This window comes from Eptatretus burgeri, chromosome 8 (assembly GCF_056783735.1).
Source record: "Eptatretus burgeri isolate ZD-2024b chromosome 8, Ebu_testis_v1, whole genome shotgun sequence".
NCBI lineage: Eukaryota > Metazoa > Chordata > Myxini > Myxiniformes > Myxinidae > Eptatretus > Eptatretus burgeri.
In genome coordinates, this window is record NC_140968.1 from 50,215,089 (window position 1) to 50,237,010 (window position 21,922).

The following is a 21,922-nucleotide window of genomic DNA, read 5'->3' on the forward strand; positions in this document are numbered from 1 at the left end:
GCTTCCATTGTGATGACTCGAACTTGGTTTCTGGGTCGTACCCATAAACCCAGGTCTCATCGCTAGTGATCACTGTGTTGAAGTTGGGATCACTGTTCACAGTCTCCAGCATGTCCTGTGCGATCTCCAAACGGAGTTGCTTCTGCTCGATCGTTAGCAGCTTTGGCACGAACTTTGCTGAGATTCTCCTTAAGCCCAAATCCTCAGCCACAATGGAATGAACGGATCCAATGCTGACGCCCGCCTCGTCTGCAAGTTCTCTGATCGTGATTCGACGATCCTGCATCAGCAGGGTCCTCACTTGGTCAATGACGATCTCATTTTGGGATGTTGAGGGCCTACCAGAACGTGCTTCACTTTCTACTGATGTGCGACCATCTTTGAAGCGGTTGTACCACTCTTTTATCTGTGTGGTGCCCATTGCTTCGTTCCCGAAGGCCTGTTGTATCTTGCGGATCGTTTCCACTTGGGAATCGCCAAGCTTTACACAAAATTTGATGCAGTAGCGTTGTTCAAGTTTTTCCGCCATTTTGTCAAAAACGAAAATCCGACGGCACTCACTTACACTTCCTCACTCATCGGCGGTCTGTCGGCGACTGACAGCTTCTGCAGGCGGGAAAATATTCACGCATACGAATTAGGATCGCCTACATTCGTGCACCAAACCACGCCTCCCGAGGTTCATTTGTTTACACACGAAAAATTAAGGTTGGATACTTTTTGAACACACCTCGTACAGTATCTCCTTTTGTTTGTTTTGACTGGCCATCTTCATGGTTGGCTGTTTGCTTTCACAGATCGTCTGTTGTGACCCAGTTTACTTTCACAAGTCTTCTTCATGGTTGACCCTGTAACCCTCTGTATTGACACAAGTCTGTGCACGACAATCCAATTTTGTGACACGAGCAGTTTGCCTTACCTCGACAGGAACCCTCATATCCACATTTGACAAACTCAAGAACAGCAAGAGGAACTGGCTTGTCAAGACATTTCATGGGCGTAAGATGGCCATCGCAAATTCCGTTCCCATCCATTGCCCTGGGGAGAGGAAGCTCTGGTCTTGCTTCTTTGTATCATTTGTCTTGTATCGATATGAAGTTGGTTCTGTCTATGTGAGGCTTGAGAGTGTTGAGTGTTGGTGGTAGTTTCTCCTTCAAAGCTTTTGGTCTTGAAAAGCTTCCATTGTAGATTTGAGATGGTCACACAGGAACTCTTGCTTGAATCGACATTGCACACAAACCTCTCAATGTGGTCGATGTCGTTTTCCTCTTGAATATCAAAACATCAAAATCTCTGGAAATTTCTTGTGATATCATCTTCAGGTGCGAGTTCCAGAAACTTTAATATCCAAGGCTTTTTTCAGATACTAAAGAGTTTTCCACCAAAATCTGCACCCATGAAGTTGGAGTCCGACCAACGCCTTTGACTTCTCAGCTCCAATTGCTGCACACCTCTCCATGTCAATTATTTGGGAAGAACTTACCTCGGCAAGTCTGTAGCTTTAATTGCCCTGGCACATGTATTGTGCAAGTTGCTACAAGATCCATCAGCAGTAGGAACACGTCTGTCTGGAGACTACACATAGATATCTTTAATCAAAGTGCTTTGTGCTGTGACGTCAATCACACGAAGCGGAATTTGAGTACGTGCCTCCTTATGACTGTCGATAGGTCCTTGTCGTCAATGTTGTCTTTGTATGTTGATATTGTCTCTGGAACATCAGCGTACACAAAGGCTCTGCTCACTCGTGGCAAAATGCTCCAGAAATCTTTCCCCCAAATATTCTGTCAGTTTGGACTTGGTATCTACATGGGACAACAGCAGCTTCAGAGACACATTCCTTGTGCTCATTATGTCGTATATGATTAACTTGACTGGTTGTGTAGTACCTGTCCTCTTGGCCCATTTTTTTCCCTTCAATCACCCAATGATGTACCTGTCAAGTTTGATTCGACCTTCTGAGTATGACTTCATTATTATGTCGATTTGCTTCATGAACGCATCACCAAAGTCAAGTAATTTATCCATTCATGGCATTTTTTTTTCATGCTTTGTACTGCAGCTTGTCCATCTAAAATGACTGTCTCGTTCGAATCTGAAGTCAATTGAATTGGTTTCATCGTACTCATCGTTGTGGCTGCCACGACTGCACATCACTGCTGTCCTGAGTGAGCTCTCGTGGTTCTGCCATGTCTTCTGCAATAATGTACATTTCCAAATATGCTTCATGACTGTCTACTTGATTGTGTATCTCGTGGTCATTTGGGGCTTCATGATCGCATACGGTTGTGGTGTTATGATCATGATCGAATGCTGGTGGTGAATATTTATCTTTCTTTCATGAAGGAACTTTTGTCACGTGGGATCAGCAGTGTTCCATCTGTGGCAAAGAGCGACCTTATTATGACTGCCATCTTGTGGTTCCCAATGGTTTCACCTCGTTTGTCAACCAGTTGTCGACGTGACTGTTGAATAACCAAAAAGCTAGCAAGTGACTGCCGATCATTGCGAAGTTTGACAATCTTGTTTCCATCAGTAAAGCTGGTCTTCTTCAGACACATGTGTTGCGTGTCCTCGGTTTCATTTTTTTTCCAACTTGTCCCAAAGAGACATGAGAGAGGCATTCATCAATCTGCCTTCTACAAACTTCTCATAACATGCTTGGCCTTTCTTGTCTCTGTTCAAAATATAACCTTTGTTGTCTTTGGGTATGTCCATCATCACATTTTGCCCGCTTTCGAGCAATGTCCAAAAGATTGCATTTTGAAACCAAGGAAGCATTCTTTACAAATGTACATCCTTCCCCACTGTTTCTTCCACAAATGTTGCATACGTTTACATCTATTTTGGCACATTCATCTGCTACAATGATTTCTTAGGGCATTGTGGAGACTGCGATGAACCCATCGGAACCATCGTCGCAGATGTACGAGTCGTCTACCTGCAAGAATAGAATTGGAAATCGCATTACTACACTTGCTTTAATTGATAATGCAATAAATCCTAGTTTAGCATGTGAGCATTTGTTCTTTGTCATGAAAAATATGGAGAGTGAAGCATGGGATTAAGGTTATGCACATGAGAGAAAAATTGAGTGTTCAAATAGATGGAGTCCTTTTTGTCCAATGTGGCATAATTCACGGTCATCGGGTGAAAAACAAATGACATTTATTTCAATAAATTTGAAGAAATTCATGATATTGACGACATACAGTATTTGGTTCCAAAATGTTCTTCAATTTTTCAGAATTTTTGAATGAATAGTTTATTTTCTACCAGCATTTACCACCCGTCACTTCACTGACAGGAATATTAAGGGAGGGGAAGGGAAGGCAGCATACCGGGGTGAAAATGCTTTTAATCGTGGATTGCAAAAGCGAACTTGTTGCTGTTGCAGACTTTGGTTTCTTTGAATCCGCATTCACAGCCATCACTAATAGTTAATCTCTCTCTGGTGTTTGGTTTTCAGATGTTTTAGCATATTGGACTATTACAGTGATGAGCAATGTCTATCGAACAAAGTGAGCATGCAACTTTCGGACTGTCTTCTTTAACCTTCCCAAAATAGTTCCAAACTGCACTTATGGACCTTTTGAACGACATGTCAAAACTTCATCAGTCAATGTATTGCCTACTTGTCCATCAGCAAAGCAATCAGCATGCATTACCTGCCAACTCTAAATGCCTTGCTATTAATTTAAAATGAATGCTCTTAGGACGTGTAGTTTGCAAGTGACTTGCTGTTGCTGCGATAATCCAAACGGGATGCCCCAGTGGTGTGTTCCTTTTTAATTGATACATTACCAGGCCCTGTGTAACTGGAACATGCCAACGGAAGAAGAAAAAAATTCCCCCCAAAAACGCTTCATAGAATTGCTCAGAATCTATTCCGATTCACTACTCGATTCCTTTTGATTCCGTTGTTGGAATCGATACTGCCCACCCCTATTAAGCCTGCAAGCAAACACTCCAACAAAATGGTTGCTTAGGAACGGCTGGCTGGGTCATATTAAACACCGTCCAAAGACATTCGGAGTATTAAGCAATGTGAAAATTTGACAAATGAACACCTTTGTAGCTGTCAGAACTGCTGTTGAGTTCAATTCCACAGTTTAAATTTGAAATTGGGTTCAGGTTAAGAGATTCTAGAGCTTATCGCATTTCAGCTGTAATGCTTATAAACGTCCAGAGAATTGTATGGGGATGGAGGGAGGAGAGGGGTTGGGAGGAAGTAGAGGTGAGGGGAAGGGAGACGTGCGGTGGGGCGCTAATTACAATTCATACCGTCCATCTCAAAATTATTCTGCATAAAATAACAGTGAAGATAGAAACAAAATAATGTCTGAAATACTTTTTCCACCGGACAAACTTTCAACACTGTCTGGAGTATCAAATAATGTGTGAATACAACACTGGACATTTATAAGCATTACAGCTGAAATGTGATACACTCTCGAATCTCTTCACCTGAACCAAATTTCAAAATTTAAAATGCAGAATTGACCTTAGCAGCAGTTCCGACATCATTTGTCCAATTCACACATTGTCACTCCGGCCATCCCCGGATGGTGTTTAATATTACTGCGCTGGCTTGGCGAGTGATTAGCGATTGGAAACTTCTGCGGAAACAAAATAAAAGCACACACAGACGCTTGTTGTCAAACCATATCCGAATTGGACACATGAACACTTTATTACTATTTTTTTTACCAGTCGGAACTGCTGCTAAGGTCAATTATGCAGTTTAAATTTTGAAATTTGGCCCGGGTTAAGAGATTCTAGAGGTTATCGCATGTCCGGAAATTAAATAAAGCCATCAAAACTGGCATCTGGGCATTTATTAGCATTGCGATGTATCAAGATGAGGAATTCAATGATACGAGTGAGGAAAGTTGGGGGGGGGTGGGCAGGGGGAATAGGATTGAGCGCTTTATCATTATGAATAAGGAACTTTGTGGCCTGTTCCAAGTCGAGGCATTGTTAAGCCAAATAAATGACTAATTAAGACTTCATCATGCTGACGGGGGTTGACCATGGATGACGCCTTGATAAAGGAAAGGACAATTAAATAAGATTTACCTTAAATTTACCCAAGCACCCAATTTCCACTCATGCACTACCTTGGAGTTCCCCGAGTATGCATGCAAAGTTTGGGGCCACTACATTTCATAGTTGTGGAGGAGACTCACTGACATTTATTATGTATAGATTTATTTAGTCATGTGCCATGCAGAAATTTGAGGCATAAATACAGGTACTTGGGGTGGGTATGTTTAAGACGCCATAAAAAAAAAACTTAAGATTTGACGCATCACCCTGTTAAAGGCCCAGTCACACCTTGACGTTTTGGCCAACGTATGCCGATTTTTGAATTTTTTTTCTAAAACGCTGGCACACGTTGAATATGTTATGGGTAAGTTTTGATAACATTGAGAGCACGCTGAAAAACACTGCCATACGTCGTTGTACGCTGGCTTTAAACGTACTTTTCGGTTGTCCTCAAATTTTTGCATGCTTGAAATTTCATGACGTATGCCGGCGTATGACTCACGTTCCGCTACGCTGGCCACAAGTTGTATGCACGGTCTGCGATCGTTGACAGATGTCAACACATGCTACTTGTGAGTTAATCATAAGTTGAGACACGCCGAAGTAATATTTAGCGTACCCAAAACTTATTTCTAACCTATGATTAACGTGTTGTTGGCACGTTACGCGATCGTTGCCACACATCGACAGACGTTACTTTTAAGTTACTCATAGGGTGAAAGACGTCGGTATAATGGATCGTCCTTGCGTCAGCGTCCACGGCCACGGTCAGGACACTTATTTGCAGCATTCTTCAAACTTTTCTTCGGCATGACGAGGATGTTCACACTTCGATGTCTAGCTTGGCTATGATTCCAATTGTCCATCGGCAGCGTCTATTTAAAATAGTCGAGTTTGAGCGTTTTAACACGTTCAGAAGAAACGCTTCAAATTTCCAAACCCCAGCATCAAAAAACAAAGGCGAGTGACAGCAATTTAAATCGTTCATTGTAAACAATGAAAATAGTTGAGTGGTACCGTTTAAAAGTCATTGAGTGTAAAAAAAATCCAATTGTTGAGCGCAAGCTTCTACTTTCAATAGTGGAGTTTGAGCGACCCCGTTCAATAGAAACGATTAAAATTTGAGCGCCAGCGTCAAAAAACAAAGGCGACTGACAGCAATTTAAATCGTTCATTGTAAACAATGAAAATAGCTGAGTGGTACCGTTTAAAAGTCGTTGAGTGTAAAAAAAAAAAAAAAAAATCCAATTGTTGAGCGCAAGCGTCTACTTTCAATAGTGGAGATGCAGCCATTTAAATCGTTGAGTGGCAGCCTATGAATAGCAAACCCCACGTCACCAGCAAAGATAAACTGCTGCACGATATGGATAAGTTAGGCTATCGTTGGGCATAGTTTGTGAACGCCGGCTACACGATAATTATTCGTTGGGATACCGTATCTATAAGTTATCGAAGCGCTCTATGCACATTATTAGTTCATTGTGCATTTGTCCAACCCGTTATGAATAGATCTAAATCGTAAAAACAGGCTATAGCTCATTGTTGAAAAAGCCCCATAAAAAATTAGCCGCGAAGAACTTCGAACAATGGTGAAAAGATGTCTCCTACCCGTGGACACGCGGACGCAAGGAGGATCCATCATAACCCACACCCTCCCCCTCACACTCACCTACTACTGCCAACATGAACAAACCATTACTGATACTGATACTGTTACTGTTACTGCTGACATGGACATGGACATCGACTCAAAAAGGACTCGAAAACACTGTTGGGTTCCCCTTTTATGAACACCATTTTTATATACCAATTCCCAAAATCGCTGGGAACACGTCTTTATCTGGCAGTTGTAAGTTAGAAACACCATCATTTATTTTTTTTGTCGACCGGAAGACGTCATTGGAAAAGTCTACATACGTCAATGTGTGTTGGGACTATGTAAAGAATTGGTTCAAAGCACGTCAAACATAAGTTAGAAATAAGTTTCACGTAAAAAACACATTACCGCGACGTGTTTCGACTTCTGAGTAGCTTATAAGTAGCCTTTGTGGACGTCTGTAAGCGTCCGCATATCGTGTGTACAACTTATCCCCATCGCATGCGGAACGTGTGTCATACGCCAAGTACGTCGTAAAATTTTGAACATGTTTAAAATTTATTGACGTACTCTATTTACTACGACGTATGATAGCGTACTTTAGCGTTCTACTCACGTATACCAAACTTACTCGTACCGTATTTGACGTGCCCCAACGTTTTAGACACATTTTTCTTTGGTCGGCATACGCTGGCAAGATCGCCAAGGTGTGACTGCAATGTTGACACTTCCATTTCTACGGCAGTTATGATTTGAATCGTTGTGCGTCAGCCTTTTAATAGGCTACGTCACGACATTGTCAGCGATGCGTGCAACGCGCTATGCCTAAGTTAGACTATCGTTGGGCATAGGTTGTGTTGGCCGACAACAGGTTCAGCATTCGTTGGTATAAGTTATCTATAACACAACAAAACGTTCTGTGTCCGTTACTAATGCGTTATACATAAGACTAAGTCGCTATGAATACGTCCGAATCTTAAAAAAAAAAAACATCAAAAGTTCAATGCAAGCCAGCGTTTTACATAAATTTTAATACGTTGCCATCGCTGGCTAAAACGTCAAGGTGTGACCGGGCCTTAAGGGTGATGACGCATCACGCATTTGACGCATCATCACCCTCCTCTCCCTGTTAAGACTGCAGCCTTAACAGGGAGAGGAGATGAAAGGATTATGTTGAGAGCTGCATGTTGGCTACGAGAGTAGGGGAAGTCAGTAAGCCATGAGTGGAGTTTGCTTTGGATGCCATAGGCAGAGCGTTTGGAAAGAAATGCGGGATGCCAGACTAGATCGAAAGCTCGAGAGATGGCCTTGATCTCATTTCTGACATTGAGGGCCTCCATTGTTGGGAGAGTCGGAGCAGCATATCCAAGGTGAAGTAATCCAGTCTGAATCTGAATTGGTGATCTGAGATGAGGCCATTGGAGAAAAGGAAGGATTTCATATCAACTGCAGTGTACGATGATCGATTTCATGATCTTGCTGCTGATTGGTGGAAGTAAGCTCATAGGTCTGTGGTGAAGGGATTTGGTTTTGACATTTTTTATGGAATGCATGGAGGTTGGTTGACTTCCAAGCAGATTGAAGATTACCTTGAGGAAGTGAAAGGGTCAAATAGCAGGAGGAGGATGTGTAAGAGCAACAGAGAAGGTTTTTTGGACACATGAGCTGATTGTCCAGTCAAGTTGCAGAAACAGAGGTGAGGTTTTTTTTTTTTAATATTTCTAGATCCTCGTGGAGGATCTCAGTCTTACTCACGTTGTTGTTCTTCATCTTCTTCTTGTGGACTTTTTTGTTCCACAGCCTACAGTTTTCATCGAAACTTCCTCAAACTTGGCATATATATGTAAAAATACCCTGCGCAGACAGTAACCATCTCCGATTTTGAAAATTCCTCTGAGAAAAAAAAAGTTGTGATGTCAAAATATCTCCGCTAATGGAAATCACCAAAAAAATTATCTCCGAAACTTGGCAAGCTTTTTGAATTCTGTTTGCGGGAATCGAACAGGGCATTAGCAGAGATGAATTACCGCACATATGATACATCACTATGACGTCATATCAATTTTTATGACGTCATTCCTATTTATTGACTTTTTGTTTCACAACCCAGAGTTCTCATCGGATCTTCGTGAAACTTGCCATGTATATGCAGAAAGCCCATGCGTAGACAGTAACCATCTCCGATTTTGGAAATTCTTCCGAGAAAAAAAGTTGACGTCATAATATCACCGCTAATGGAAATCGCCGAGACCATTATCTCCGAAACTAGGCAAGCTGTTTGAATTTTGTTTGCGCGAATCAAGCCAGGCATTAGCACAAATAATTTATCGCAAACCTGATACATCACAATGACGTCATATTCGTTTTTATGACGTCATCATTAAGAGGACGAGGATCTTAGCTCATTTGAGCTTGTTTGTTTTTGGTATACATTGTCGAGGTTCGTACGAGAGCTAACACACAACACACAGCAAGGGGGGGGGGGAGGATAAGACGAGGGGTGGGAGAGGGAAGGACAAAACGGTGGGAACAAAGACATTAGGATATCTGTGGAAGGGAGAGGGATGGGGCGGGGAACACGGGGTATTCAGATGGACATTGCAGGGACTTTCAGGAAGGAAAGCAGGGAATTTGAAGGAGGCAGGTTTGGGGTGGATTAACGGGGGTAGAAAAGATCGAGGTTTTGGATGGGGGAAGATAGGTGGTGGTGAACAGCTGTTTTGAAGGCTGGGGGGTTAGATTGGGATTGAACAGAGTGAGGGAATTTATTCCAAAGGTGGGGAAAAAAAAGGAATGAATGAGTGAAGGTGAGCAGCGATTCATGATTTTGGTAGTTTTACCAGAAGGGGGTTGTTGGCAGACCTTGAGCGCCCTGCGGAAATATGGTGGGGACAAATCGCAGAGAGAGCAGGGGGGGGCGAGACTGGAGAGTAGACGGTAGAAGACAGAAAGACCACCGACCTGCCTGTGGTGAGAGAGTCAGAGGCCCAAAGACTCAGCCTTGCCGCGGGAGATACCAAATATCCTAAATGCCTTGGTTTCTGCTGCGTGAAGCCGATAAAGGTGAGGGGCAGGAGCACCAGCCCAGAGGCGAGAGCAGTACTCCATCAGGCTGCGGACAAAAGCTTTGTATGTGGTGAGGAGCTCAGGTGGGCCAAGGAAGGACTTTGCATGAAGGAGGATTCTCAGTCTGTGACTGGCTTTGGAGGCCAGATTGTAAATGTGGCTTTCCCAGGAAAGATCATGGCAGATCGTGAGACCCAGAACCTTAAATGAAAGGACTTCTTCCAGAGGATTGTTGAAAAAGTCGATTTGGAGGGTGGGGGGGGGGGGTTAACCGGTCCTTTCGGAGAGACATCGTGAGTGTGAGAGATTTGTCAGGATTAAAAGACATGTTCCATGTGTTAGACTAGTTTGTGATTTTATCAAGATCTGCAGTGAGCGAAGAAGCTGCGGCTTGCCGGTCTGAGGGATGACAGATGGTGCGGCAGAGGGTGGAGTCATCAGCAAAGAGATAAAGAGGATTTTCCAGAGTCTGAGAGATGATTGATGAAAACCAGAAAAAGCACAGGGCCCAGAACGCTGCCTTGTGGAACTTCAGCCTGGACAGGAAGAGGGGATGAAAGAACTCCATTTTGGACCACACGTTGACTGTGACAGGAGAGGAAGTCTGAGCCATGAGTGGAGATGGCCTTGGATACCATAGGAAGAGAGTTTGGTGAGCAGGGCAGGGTGCCAGACCTTGTCAAAAGGATGCGATATGTCTAGTGATATGGCTCTGATTTCATGTTCGGCATTGAGTACCTCCATCTGTTGTTGGGAGAGCAGAAGCAGCATATCCAGGGTCGAGTGACCTGGTCTGAAACCAAATTGATCGGAAATCAAGCCAGTGGAGAAAAGGAAGGATTTAATGTCTGAAGTGATGATGGATTCCATAACCTTGCTGATGATTGGGAGAAGGTCGATTGGTCTGTTGTTGCAGGGATCTGTTTTTGCACCTTTTTTTATGCAGAGCGATAATGTTTGCTGATTTCTGAGCAGTTGGCAGATGACGTTGAGCAAATGAGTGGGTGAATAAAACGGAGAGAGGGTGAGCAAGAGCAGAGGAGCAGGTTTTTTGGACACGTGGTCTGATGCCGTCTGGACCGGTTGCAGAATCTGAGTCGAGGTTTGACAGCAAACTCTCCACTTTGTCAGAAGAAAAGGACACAGAGTCCAGAGACCGTTGAGTGCGACTGGGTAAGGTGGGTACAGAGAGCGATGGGTTTCGGACGCAAGATTTAGATGAAAACACCGAGTTAAGGCATTCAGCCTTTTCACGTGCGGTATCAGATGAGGTAACGGAGGGGATGAAGGGGGAACATGCACCACAAACAGATTTGATTCGACGCCACCAGAATTTGGAGGAGGGAGAGAGGTTTGAGAGTTCTGACTTGAGATTAGAAAGATGTTTTCTGGCTCTCCTGAGGGTATACACACTTGTTCTGAGCTTTATGGAAGGAACTGAGATTACCCTCAGTTTGGTTTGCTTTCCATGAGGCAAAGGCAAGTTGTTTCAGAACAACTGCCGCACCACAAGCTTCAGTGAACCATGAGTGGGAGGAAGGGTAGGACAATTGAAGATGAGAGGGGATAAATCTGTGCATGAGAGAGAGAGAAAGTTTCTTTGAAAGAATTCCCAGGACGAGGTGATGTTTGAGAAAGTAGCGATAGGAGACCAGTGTCGAAGTTTGGCTGCTTGGAGACCCTGCTAGTCATCGTGAGTGAAATGCCAGACTTGCTGGTGCTGAAGCACATCTCTGAAAATAGCCTGAGATATTCATTCTCACAAACATCTGATCAGATTAACCAATTGGAGCAGAGGAACAGCAGGAGATATTCGCGGGAAAGTTAGTCGTCACCAAGTCAAGAAGGTCGCCTGGTGTTGGCTTCGCAGTTAAGGTGGCAGGCTTTGGACCTTAGAGTCCTGAGTTCAAGCCTGTCGACTGTTTGATTAATACCAGATGGGGTTGATTCAGCCTGTCATCCTTCTGAGGTCAGCAAAATGGGTTCCAGTGTACTGGGGTAATAACAGTTTGGGGTAACCTGCATCGGAGTGGTGACTTCTCCTTGCCAATGAAACTGCCTTGGCAGCCCTATGCGTCTTTATGGTGTGATTGGAACAGTATTGTATTGTCAAGAATGTAGGATTTGCCAATGGGAGAAATCTGAGTTGAAAAGTTCAGATCAAGTCAGTCCCATTGAGTCACAGCAGTCCTTTGCTGAAGTTCCATGGCTGGTGAGAGAGCTAACAGCCAGCCAATTTGCACGGTTATGATTGAAATCACCACATATGAGGAAGATTGAGTTGCATTGTTGGTCCATGTTGGTTGAGAGAAATATAGCTGGAGTCTCACTATTTGGAGATAGGAGCACGGAAGTCACATCCAAAGCTACTTCTGGGGTTGGGAGGTGTAAGATCAGTACAAGGGCAGTGAGATATTGAGTTACTATTGTTGTAAAGTGCAACTTCACAGTCAGAGCGGGATTCAGGCTTATGAAATTGAAAGATACAATATCTGGGGAGAAACCTTAAGGAATCAGGGATGACCTGTGGGAGGAAGCATTCTGTTAAACAGGTGATGTCTTATTTATCAGCAGTGGCCTGGATTGAGAGATCTGTCAGGTTGGAGCAGAGACCTTGGTTGTTTGAGGTCCACATGGGGATGGGAGGAGGCATTGGGAGCGTGCAGAACGGGTGGAAGGAGGTTTTGTGTCATGAGGGGGAAGGTTTGAGTGGTTGGGGTGAGGGGGGAGCATTGCAGGGGGGATGCAGAAAGTAGGGGGACATGATGCTTTGAAGAGGGTTGGGTGAGTGGAAAGAGGGCACATGAAGTGGAGGGATGGTGATTCCAAATTCCCAAATTGAACCAACGGATATAAAGGTCATGGGATGGGAAGTAAGAATTTTTGCTTAAGGCACAGAAAAAGGTGGTGCTGTAGGTGTGGGAGGAGGGTTGGTGGACCCAAAACGGAGCTGACAGTTTTGGAAAATAATCTATGTGAAGAAGAAGAATAGCCATAGATCGTGGTGAAGAATAAGAACACGTTAGGTGGTACTGACTGAGAAACAAGAAAGTGAAGAAATTGAAATGTTTTCAAATGCTTTTAAAGGAAGAAGTGTTTATATTCAATAAAAATTCCTTTTGGAGATATTGAGCAAAGGGAGAAAAAAAAAACATAATGGGGAAGAAGAAGGCCAGGCAGAAGGAAATTAAAGTAAAATGAGATGGTTGTGAAGTGACAAACTTTTTGTTGTTGAAACGAGGAGTGGAAATATGAAATGTTGAGGTAAAAGTACAATATTTAGGAAGAAAGAAGAAAACCAAGGAACACGGCGGCAAAAGGACAGTTTTCACAGCAGCTATCTGAGGAGCGGCTAAAGTCTGCCTTGAACAACACGGAAACGAATTCGACAAATACAGCACAACATGGAATGATTTAACAAAGAAAATTGGACAAACACAAACAGCAACACAGGGACGGAACTATATCAGAAAAACACGACGAATCCGGTTTGGAAAACTTTGCTTGAGGTGGAAATGTCAGCTGCAGATTCGAACAACATGTGGAAAAATCCCCGAATTGGAATTTCATTTAGCTTATGTAAAGCCATGGTTAACACAAGATTATTCCATAGTGTTTGTAAATGACTGAAAATTATGCTTCTCGTGGGTCGCATTTACTAATCGGACTTCTGTGGAGTCGTCTGCTCTCAGGATGATCGAGAACTTCTCAATCGATCTCAGCTCGAGTAGTGGTCATATTTGCATGAGCATTGTTTTGCAATCAAGTCACAACATGTGACTGCATACCTGGCATCGTCTGATTATTGCTTATCTCCCTACAGTAAGAAGTCATTGTAGTTCTGTGCATTCATGGTTTTTCCACATTCAGGAAAATCCACCTGAATTAACTGTTCAGTCCCAAAATTCTGTTGTCACAAGTTTTCCAGCCGATGACTGAACCTTTTATCTTATCCATGGTGGGGACCAAGAATGTCTTCATTCCAACGCGGCTCGCTTTTACTCTGGTGTGACATGATGGACCCAGATCTCATCACATGTTGGTCTTCAAGAAATCTCCCTCGTTATGGTAACATTCCAAGGTTTCTGTTGCATTGGCCACATGAGTGGCCTTATGAACAAATGCAAGGTCCATTGGTACCAACTTTGCTGAATCTATTGTTTCTAACACCTCCAATTGTTCTGCAATTTCACATATAGTAAAACGTATAGTGATTCTCAAATTGTTTATTCAACACATTTTATCTTTGCATGTGAGAATGCTTAAGATCACTCACCAATCCACGGCCATTGTTAAACTTGCTGCACCGTTAAAACAACTTGCGTAAAAGACTTCACAAAACTGTGCAGACGCATCTCCTGTGAATTTTGACTGGTTCAAAGTTTTCCTTCACAAGCAATTTGACACGGTTCTCGAGTATTTGAATCGATGGCTAATTCGATGAAGTAAATGGTTGACCTTTATTGTCAAATGTAGTGAGGCGTAGCTTTAATGGCTGGGGTGGGGCCTGTGGACCATCTCAACTCCAAGAAGCTATAGGTTTGTCAATGACCCATCCCCCTTGCTCTGCCATTTTAGGCTACAAAAACAGAACCCAGCCCAAAGACAGTAAAAATTAAGAAAGATTATAATTTCCAGTCACAGGTTCCAGTTGCAGCGATGTGATCAAATTTACGAGTTTGATCTTTGTGGGATGGTATTTTCGGATTGCTCGTTCAGCAATCCCTTGGTTGCTTCCTTCAGTTCTTCATCGTTAGTTAATCGGAAGCCAAGCAGTTGGAACTTCAAATGTCAAAATGGATGAAAGTTGCTCGGAGCCAAGTCCAGCCTTTTGAACCAGCTGCTCCAAATTGTTCATGAATGGTGGTCTGTGTTGAGGGAGGATCATACCTTTTGTCATTTTGTTCACTTCACATTTTAAATTAAGTTCACTTTTGTTCACATTTGTAACCCGGAATCACTTCAGGAGCAAGTTATCCCAATTCTCTTGGGATAACTTAATTTACAAATACAATTTGGACCTGGCTTCCTGTCATTGGGTCTGCACAATCATAATTTAGAGACTTGTTTGTGTGACAGTTTTGCCTATTCTAACGATCTTGTGTCTTGCACTGAGATTGGTAGCAAAACACCTTACCAACAGCCAGTCATGGGTTGGGCTTTAGCTAGCTCGTGTGATTCATGTCATTATTTCATTAAATATTTATTTAACTCTTGGTGGAGTGTTGCTTAAATCACATGCAGGAGAAAGACATTTGACATAATTGTACTTTTTCTGAATTACAATGACATTCCTATACAATGGACAAATCGATATGGCTATGAGATTTAAATCTGGGTTCCCAGCATCATAATTCATAGATTCAGATGTTAAGGCAAAACAGCCCAACCCCAATGTGATTTATTTGGATATGATGTTGACATTTTATCACCATTTCTGTTGATCACATGTGCAAATCTTCCCCTTTGCACACTAAAGTCAGTAGTATGAGCCGAATAGCAACAGCCAGTTTTGAATATCACAACAATCGTACCTGTGTTGTAGGCTTAAGCGGTGCCATGGCGAGCATCAGTGTGCGCTCGGGAAACCCTGGGTCACCGACGCATGGTGCTGGGGCCTCGGGCTCATCTCGCCGGCGATCAAGCCTGCATGACATGGACCTGAACACATTCATCTCGGAAGAGATGGCTCTGCACCTTGAGGGAACTGCAGGGAGGAAGCGTGTCGCTGCGGCTCAGTGTCCCGACATCTTGGACTCCCCAACACACAAGCGCAGCCGCCATATATGAAGGGCAGATTATCGTAAATTGTCATCCACACATTTTTCATCATCATGCCATTTCTCTCGCCGTTTCTCTTCTGTCTTGCTCTATGTCCACGTGAGTCCTTCATCCGTTCTGGTGTAACTGATGATGTTTTGTGATGTTGGCTCGTGCATTTGCAGATACTCTTTCCTCTCCCCCCCCCCAAAAAAAAAATCCCTCCTCCTCCTCCTGCCCCTCCTCTTCCCCAACCTCAGATTATTTTCCAAGCTTTCTAATGTTCTTATTCCATCCCCACCTTTATCCTCTCACAGCAAATGTATTTGCAATTGTCCAGCCACAGACATTACATCTCTGGCCTTACAGCTGGAACCTGAGCCACAATGAATTGTCTGCCAACCGTTTTTCAGAGAGTTACCGAGGCTGCTTCAACCTCTTTGTGACTGGTTGATTTGAACTTTTGTAATCCCACAAGACCATGACAAACTGTCCTTTTAGGTGGAGGGTCATTTCCTGACTTGCACAGTTCTTGCTCCCATGATGCTGCACTTATGTAACGCTCCCTGTCCACCTACATGCACACATGTGTGTGCGTCACACACACACACACACACACACACACACACACACACACACACACACACACACACACACACACACACACACACACACACACACACACACACACACACACACACACACACACACACACACACACTGACAGCAGTTCTTCAGGATTGCAATGTGTTGGTCACTTTACTGCTGCGTAAACTTACTTGACTGCAGCTCTTCCGAACTAATCAGACTTGCGCATCACTTCTTCTAACCTACTGATTGTGACACAAATGTTACTTATCTTTCTCATTTAATGGCAGCTTACATGGACTAAAAAAGAAAAAAATTCAAACGGTCAATAGCAGTTTTTCAGGTTGGGTGGATGAAATGGCGTTGTGAAACGAGTGGTCGTGGAGAGAGCAAAACGGGCGGTCCGAGTTGAGGTGAAAAATGGACTGCACTTGGCTGCTTGCGCCAGACAACCTGTGTAGCACTATCTCTGTAATATTGTAAATTTGATTCCACGTATTTGGATCATGGTGACCTATAAACGGTCGTGTAAATCTTGTTTAAAACGTACAAACTGTACATTTTGTTAAATTTTGACTTTGGCAAAATTAGTGCTAATTCTATCGATACCAACACCAGGTTTGAACGATTCACGAGTCTGCAAATGTGGTCAATGCAGGAAAAACGTCTTTTCTTAAATTTATTTATTGGGCAGGGTAAGTATTGATGCATGACAAAAAGTCGAATTCATTTTGCCAAGTACTTGCCGAACCAACGTATTTGCACAGAATACTCTGTATTTTTTTTTTTGTTCCAACTGTACTCTGTCACAGTTAAGCCGACCACGTCATATGTAGGTGGAGAGCATGGATTCCGTCAGTCTGGTTAGAATCCTGTACAACATGCATTTGAAGCGTCATTCCTGTACGGCACAGTTAAACTTCTCCCTCTTCCAAACAGAAATTCTCTCATCAACATGGTACATTTGTCCTGTGTACCTGTCTGCAAAAATTTGTGGATTGGCGTTGCCCTTAATCCGGCCTGTTAAAGCTCGCTGTGCAGATATAGTTCTCGGCCAACTCCTGAGCCATTCAAAAGTATAGATACGAGAATAATTCGTCGAAAGAACAAAACGTTTCCTGCAATGCTTGGCTCTGGCTTTGAGACCTGGTGAGATGTTTGAACCCTGGTTTATGCCACATTTGGAGGTGTGCTTTTTTTTCAGGTCTCTTTAAAAAGCTCACCTGCTGGTCAGCCCTCAATAGTCTTTTGCTGATACTTTGTGATCTTGGAAAACGTACAAAAACCATGCTAAACGATTTAATAAAGTACTTGAATCCAATGTTTGTGAAATATTTATTTTTAAATGAGCAAGAAATTTGATCAGCAAATGAGTTTTTTTGGGCGGGGGGGGGGGTGGATTTGAAGCTTCACCTTACAAGCTCGTCATGCAGTTGTCGTTACCCAACTGAATGGGGGAAATTTATGAAATGCTTCTTTAAACCTGGGGTGTGTTCAATTACCAAGCAGCGAGCTAGCACTTGCTGTGCCAGATGTTGCTTATAAACTGTTTCAAATGGAGTACTTAAGCCACTTGGCGAGCTCTCTAAAAGAAACTTGGAAGTTGAACACACACCAGGCGTTCTTGAGGCCAGAGCCGAGAGAGAGCTACTGTAATGTAAATACTCCAGAATCCCAGAGGATAATGACATGACCCTTCCTGCCACTCACGTAAGGAGTGGGTGCACTCGTATTTTTAAATGAGCAAGAAATGTGATGGCAGTAATTGGCAAATGAGTTTTTTGGGGATTTGAAACTTCACCTTACTTGGCTTGTCATGCAGTTGGCATTACCCAACTGAAGGGTAAATTTATGAAATGCTTTAAAAAAATAGTTTTGTCCAGCATGTGAATGTGAAGTGAAAGCTTTGGTCAAATGATGTGAAGTTGTGACATGATGTACAAAATTTGTACAAGAGTACCTATTAGGACTATAAATGTAAAGAATGCATGCATTTAATATACAAAATTTGTATAATCTTTTCTCTTTTCTCCCAGTTTGATTCCTTCCTGAATATGTCTATGCCTGATGTTGGCCTAATGGTTTGGGTGGTGGGCTCGGGATCCTCAGGTCCTGAGTTCAAATCTTGCTCAGCCGTTGAATTAATATTGTTGTGGGCCAGTGTTCGGAGGCGATAAACGACCACCAGGGGGAGCAGTAGAGCCGTCTCCCACCGAACACCCAGAATTTCGGGTGTGACTCCCGGACAACTCCGAAAGGTCACGGGTCACTTAAAGGACCGTGGTCGCCAATATTTTGACGGCGTGAGGTAGGGTCCACTTGTCCAATTCCAATTTACCCGAGTATTCATGCCGTCTCGCTACCGGGGAAACCACACCCTCGGCCGACTCTGCCCGAACGGAGTCGCATGTACCGACTCGGGTCCAGCGTATCAAGCGGGAGTTACCAGAGCCACGCCGGTCCCAATGACAACTTACAGCAAACGGCCTCTCTAATTCTCATTATGCACCGTGCTGGGTCAATGAAATAAAGTGACAGACAACGAGCTGGTACATTGAACAATTGGGGGTTTATTTATCGGGGGGGGGGGGGGGCAAGGGAGCACAAAGAGCAGAGTTATCCGAATAAAAGCAATGTACAATGAACAAAAGCACTTAACAATTTCTACTTACAGATGGGGCCCATGGACACACACACACACACACACACACACACACACACACACACACACACACACACACACACACACACACACACACACACACACACACCCAAAAGAAATGGACCCTGTGGGGTCTTTATTCGGTTCCTCAGCCCAGGAGGGAAAGGCGAGCTGGGGACCAGGGCCTTGTCGGGTACCTCTCCGTCTCGGGCGGTCACACCGTACTTCAACCACCACGGTGGGACTCGAACCCACGTTCTGAAATCCACAGGGCCACAACCCTGGCTGCTCGGCCTCCACCACCACGTTGAAGGACCGCAGACAAAAAGCCACCAAGACCAAGCCAATCGCCACGATGACTCCCGTACTGTGGTCCTGACAACCACTCTACTCTTCTTGCCAGGTCCGAGGGATTTCTTCCCCTCCCACTTGCCTCCTGATTGGATGAGGGGTTGTCGGGCAATCAGTGGCCTCCCCTCATTGGTCGGGGTGCCTCGGCCCTGCTCGCTCTTCGCGTATTGGCTGGAGGAAACGCTCCATGCCCTCCCTCAGAGCGGAGCCTCGATCTGAAGCGAATGGAGGCTCCGCCCACGCCTTCAGCCAAAAACCCGTGGGCAATGGTGTGGAGAGGTGAAGAGGATTTGTTGTAAAAAACAAACTATAAAGAAACCGCAGCGCACACATGAAATTAACCCATTAGACAGGACGGGACCCTGACTATAAACACATACTTATCGACATAACTGAACTGCGGGGGCTGCTGTCTGTTTGTGTGCAAATGGCTTCCAGATTCGTAACAATATCAGGTGGGTTTGACTCAGCCTATCATCCTTCCAAGGTCGGCAAAATGAGTACCAGGTTGCTGGGATGATTGAGACATTTGAGTCACGCAGAGTGGTGACACATCCAGGATTGTGCCCAAGAGTCCAGGAGACTGCTTCGGCAAGCACTGAGGCTCTGTGTGGTCCCAATGTATGGATGAATATGCCTATATCCCCCCCTTTTTATTGTATCCTCTCATTGTGTTATTTTCTAGATTTCATTTTCCTCTGCTCTTACTCTTCCATTTGCAATATTTGGGAATTTCCCCCATAATACACATGACTGTGCAATGTACCAGACTTTTGCCAGGTGCTGCATTTCTTGTTTTTGACTCTAAATTGGTTTATTTTGACTGGGTTTTTTTCTTTTCTTTATATACCCTTGTGGACCTGAACCGCCTCATCTGTGAACCCAACCGGGCTGCACTTGCTCAGTAACCCAAACCTTGTTGCCCTTCTCAAATCCAGGCTAACTGCTTTCCTCAACTTTTTTTTCTCTTCTCTTGGTTGTGGGATTACCTCCCTAAGTCTATCCACTTCTCTCCATGCCTTTTAAAATGGAGCAATCACCATCTCATGTAATTCTATATTCTTTTCTGTTCTCACTGATTCTCTCCTTCTATACACCCACATTTTTCCACATTTACCCTTTTTGTCTCTTTTTTTTTTCCTGTCTGCTTGTGCATTGTTTCAGCCTACTGTCTGCCCTGATTTGTGCTGCTTCTTGTTAACTTCCTGTTTTGTGTTTGTTTCAAATGATAGGTCAAAGCTCTTTTTTAATTTCCTTTTCTTAAACTTCTATAATTACCTCTGCCACCAAAGGTGGACAGAGGTTTTGTTTTCACTCCGGTGTCTTTGTCTGTGAGCAGGATACCTCAAAATTGTGGACAGATTTCGACGAAATTTGGTGGACAGGTTTGGTGTGTGACGCGGACAAATTCATTATATTTTGATGAAGATCCGGATACTCAAATTAAAAAAAGTGATTCTTCACCATTGAGAGATGGAGCCAAAAGCGATTTTTATTTATATATATATATATATATATATATTTCAAAATACCGGGCGTAGTGGCGTGCACCTGTAATCCGGCTACTCGGAGGCTTGGGTTGGAGGATCGCTTGAGGACGGGGGCTCTGCACTGGGCAGGGTGTAGAGCAGCCCGGAATCATGGCGAAACCCAAATCCTGATCCCTGTGTCGTAAGAGGCGACCAGGGTTGCGTCAGGAAGGGCATCCGGCGTAAAACCTGTGCCAAATCAGTATGCGGATCATAACGGATGATCCGCTGTGGCGACCCCTAACGGGAGCAGCCGAAAGATGAACAACAACATATATATTTCAAAATGTTGGATGGATTATGACAAAACTTGGTGGATGATTTGGGTAAGTGACAAGAACAAGCCACTTAGATTTTGGTTAAGGTCGGGATGCAGATCCAGCCTATCATTGGATACAAAATGTAAGCTGTTCAGCCTCGTGGAGATATGCGCCCTATCAAGTACTGTTCCAGCTCAAATACTGTCATCTTTGCCGAATTAACCCGGAATCACTTCAGGAGCAAATTATTTGTTTAAAAGGTTACAGAATAAGTGTAATAGGTTTCATTTGTATGTAATGAGTGGTTTAACAAAAAAAAAAAAATAGGGGCAATATCCCTGGGGGGTGGTTGGACAAGATAACCAGGGAACCACCGGTAGGCATGGACGACCCACAAAATATGTAACTGAGAAAGTAAACACCTGACTTAAAAAAAAAAAATTATGCTGCGAACAAACTTTGGTACATCATGGGTGATGAAGGTTGTGGTCAAGTTTCATCGAAATTGTGTGTAGTTTTCTGAGAAGTAGCAAATGTTTGTGAAGATTGACAGATGACACACCACCCCATAAGCTCCCTTGGAATTACATGAGCAAACATACTAATCGAAGGAGTTTTTCAGGTGCAATTCACTTGGTCAACAAATGTGAACACAAAAGAGCTTTCCAATGTCAAAGTGGTGAAGTACTGTTCAGGAGAGGATTATAAGATTTCAAAATCCTTTGATGTCCCTTTGAATACGGTGAAATCCACAATTAAGAAGTGGAAAACTTATTACCACCCAGACTCTACCCAGATCAGGTCACCCATCCAAACTCAGCAGCCAACAAAGTTGAAAACTGGTTCTGGATGTCACTGTAAATCCGACAAGCACTTTGAAAGATCTGCAAGACTCTATGTTTGGGATGGGGGTTGGTGTTGATCAATCAACAATTCCTGTTTCTTTCACAAAGCTGGCTTCTATGGACAGGTGGCAAGAAAGAAGCCATTAATGAAAAAGACACATCCAACAGCTTGTGTGGATTTTGCAAAAAAGCATTTTAGTGATATTGCAGATATG

The 21,922-nt window shown here is 43.6% G+C and overlaps 1 protein-coding gene across 4 annotated transcripts in view; it reads left to right on the top strand.

The window, feature by feature from the left end:
* HAPSTR1 (HUWE1 associated protein modifying stress responses) overlaps positions 1-17,381 on the top strand; it is a 74,962-nt gene extending 57,581 nt beyond the window's left edge. For all 4 annotated transcript variants that reach the window (XM_085891989.1, XM_085891991.1, XM_085891992.1 and 1 more), the window contains one exon: positions 15,258-17,381. In XM_085891989.1, coding sequence (XP_085748115.1) covers positions 15,258-15,502 — 245 coding nt within the window. In that variant the 3' untranslated portion in view covers positions 15,503-17,381. The remainder of the gene's footprint in view (positions 1-15,257) is intronic.
* Positions 17,382-21,922: the final 4,541 nt, after the last annotated feature.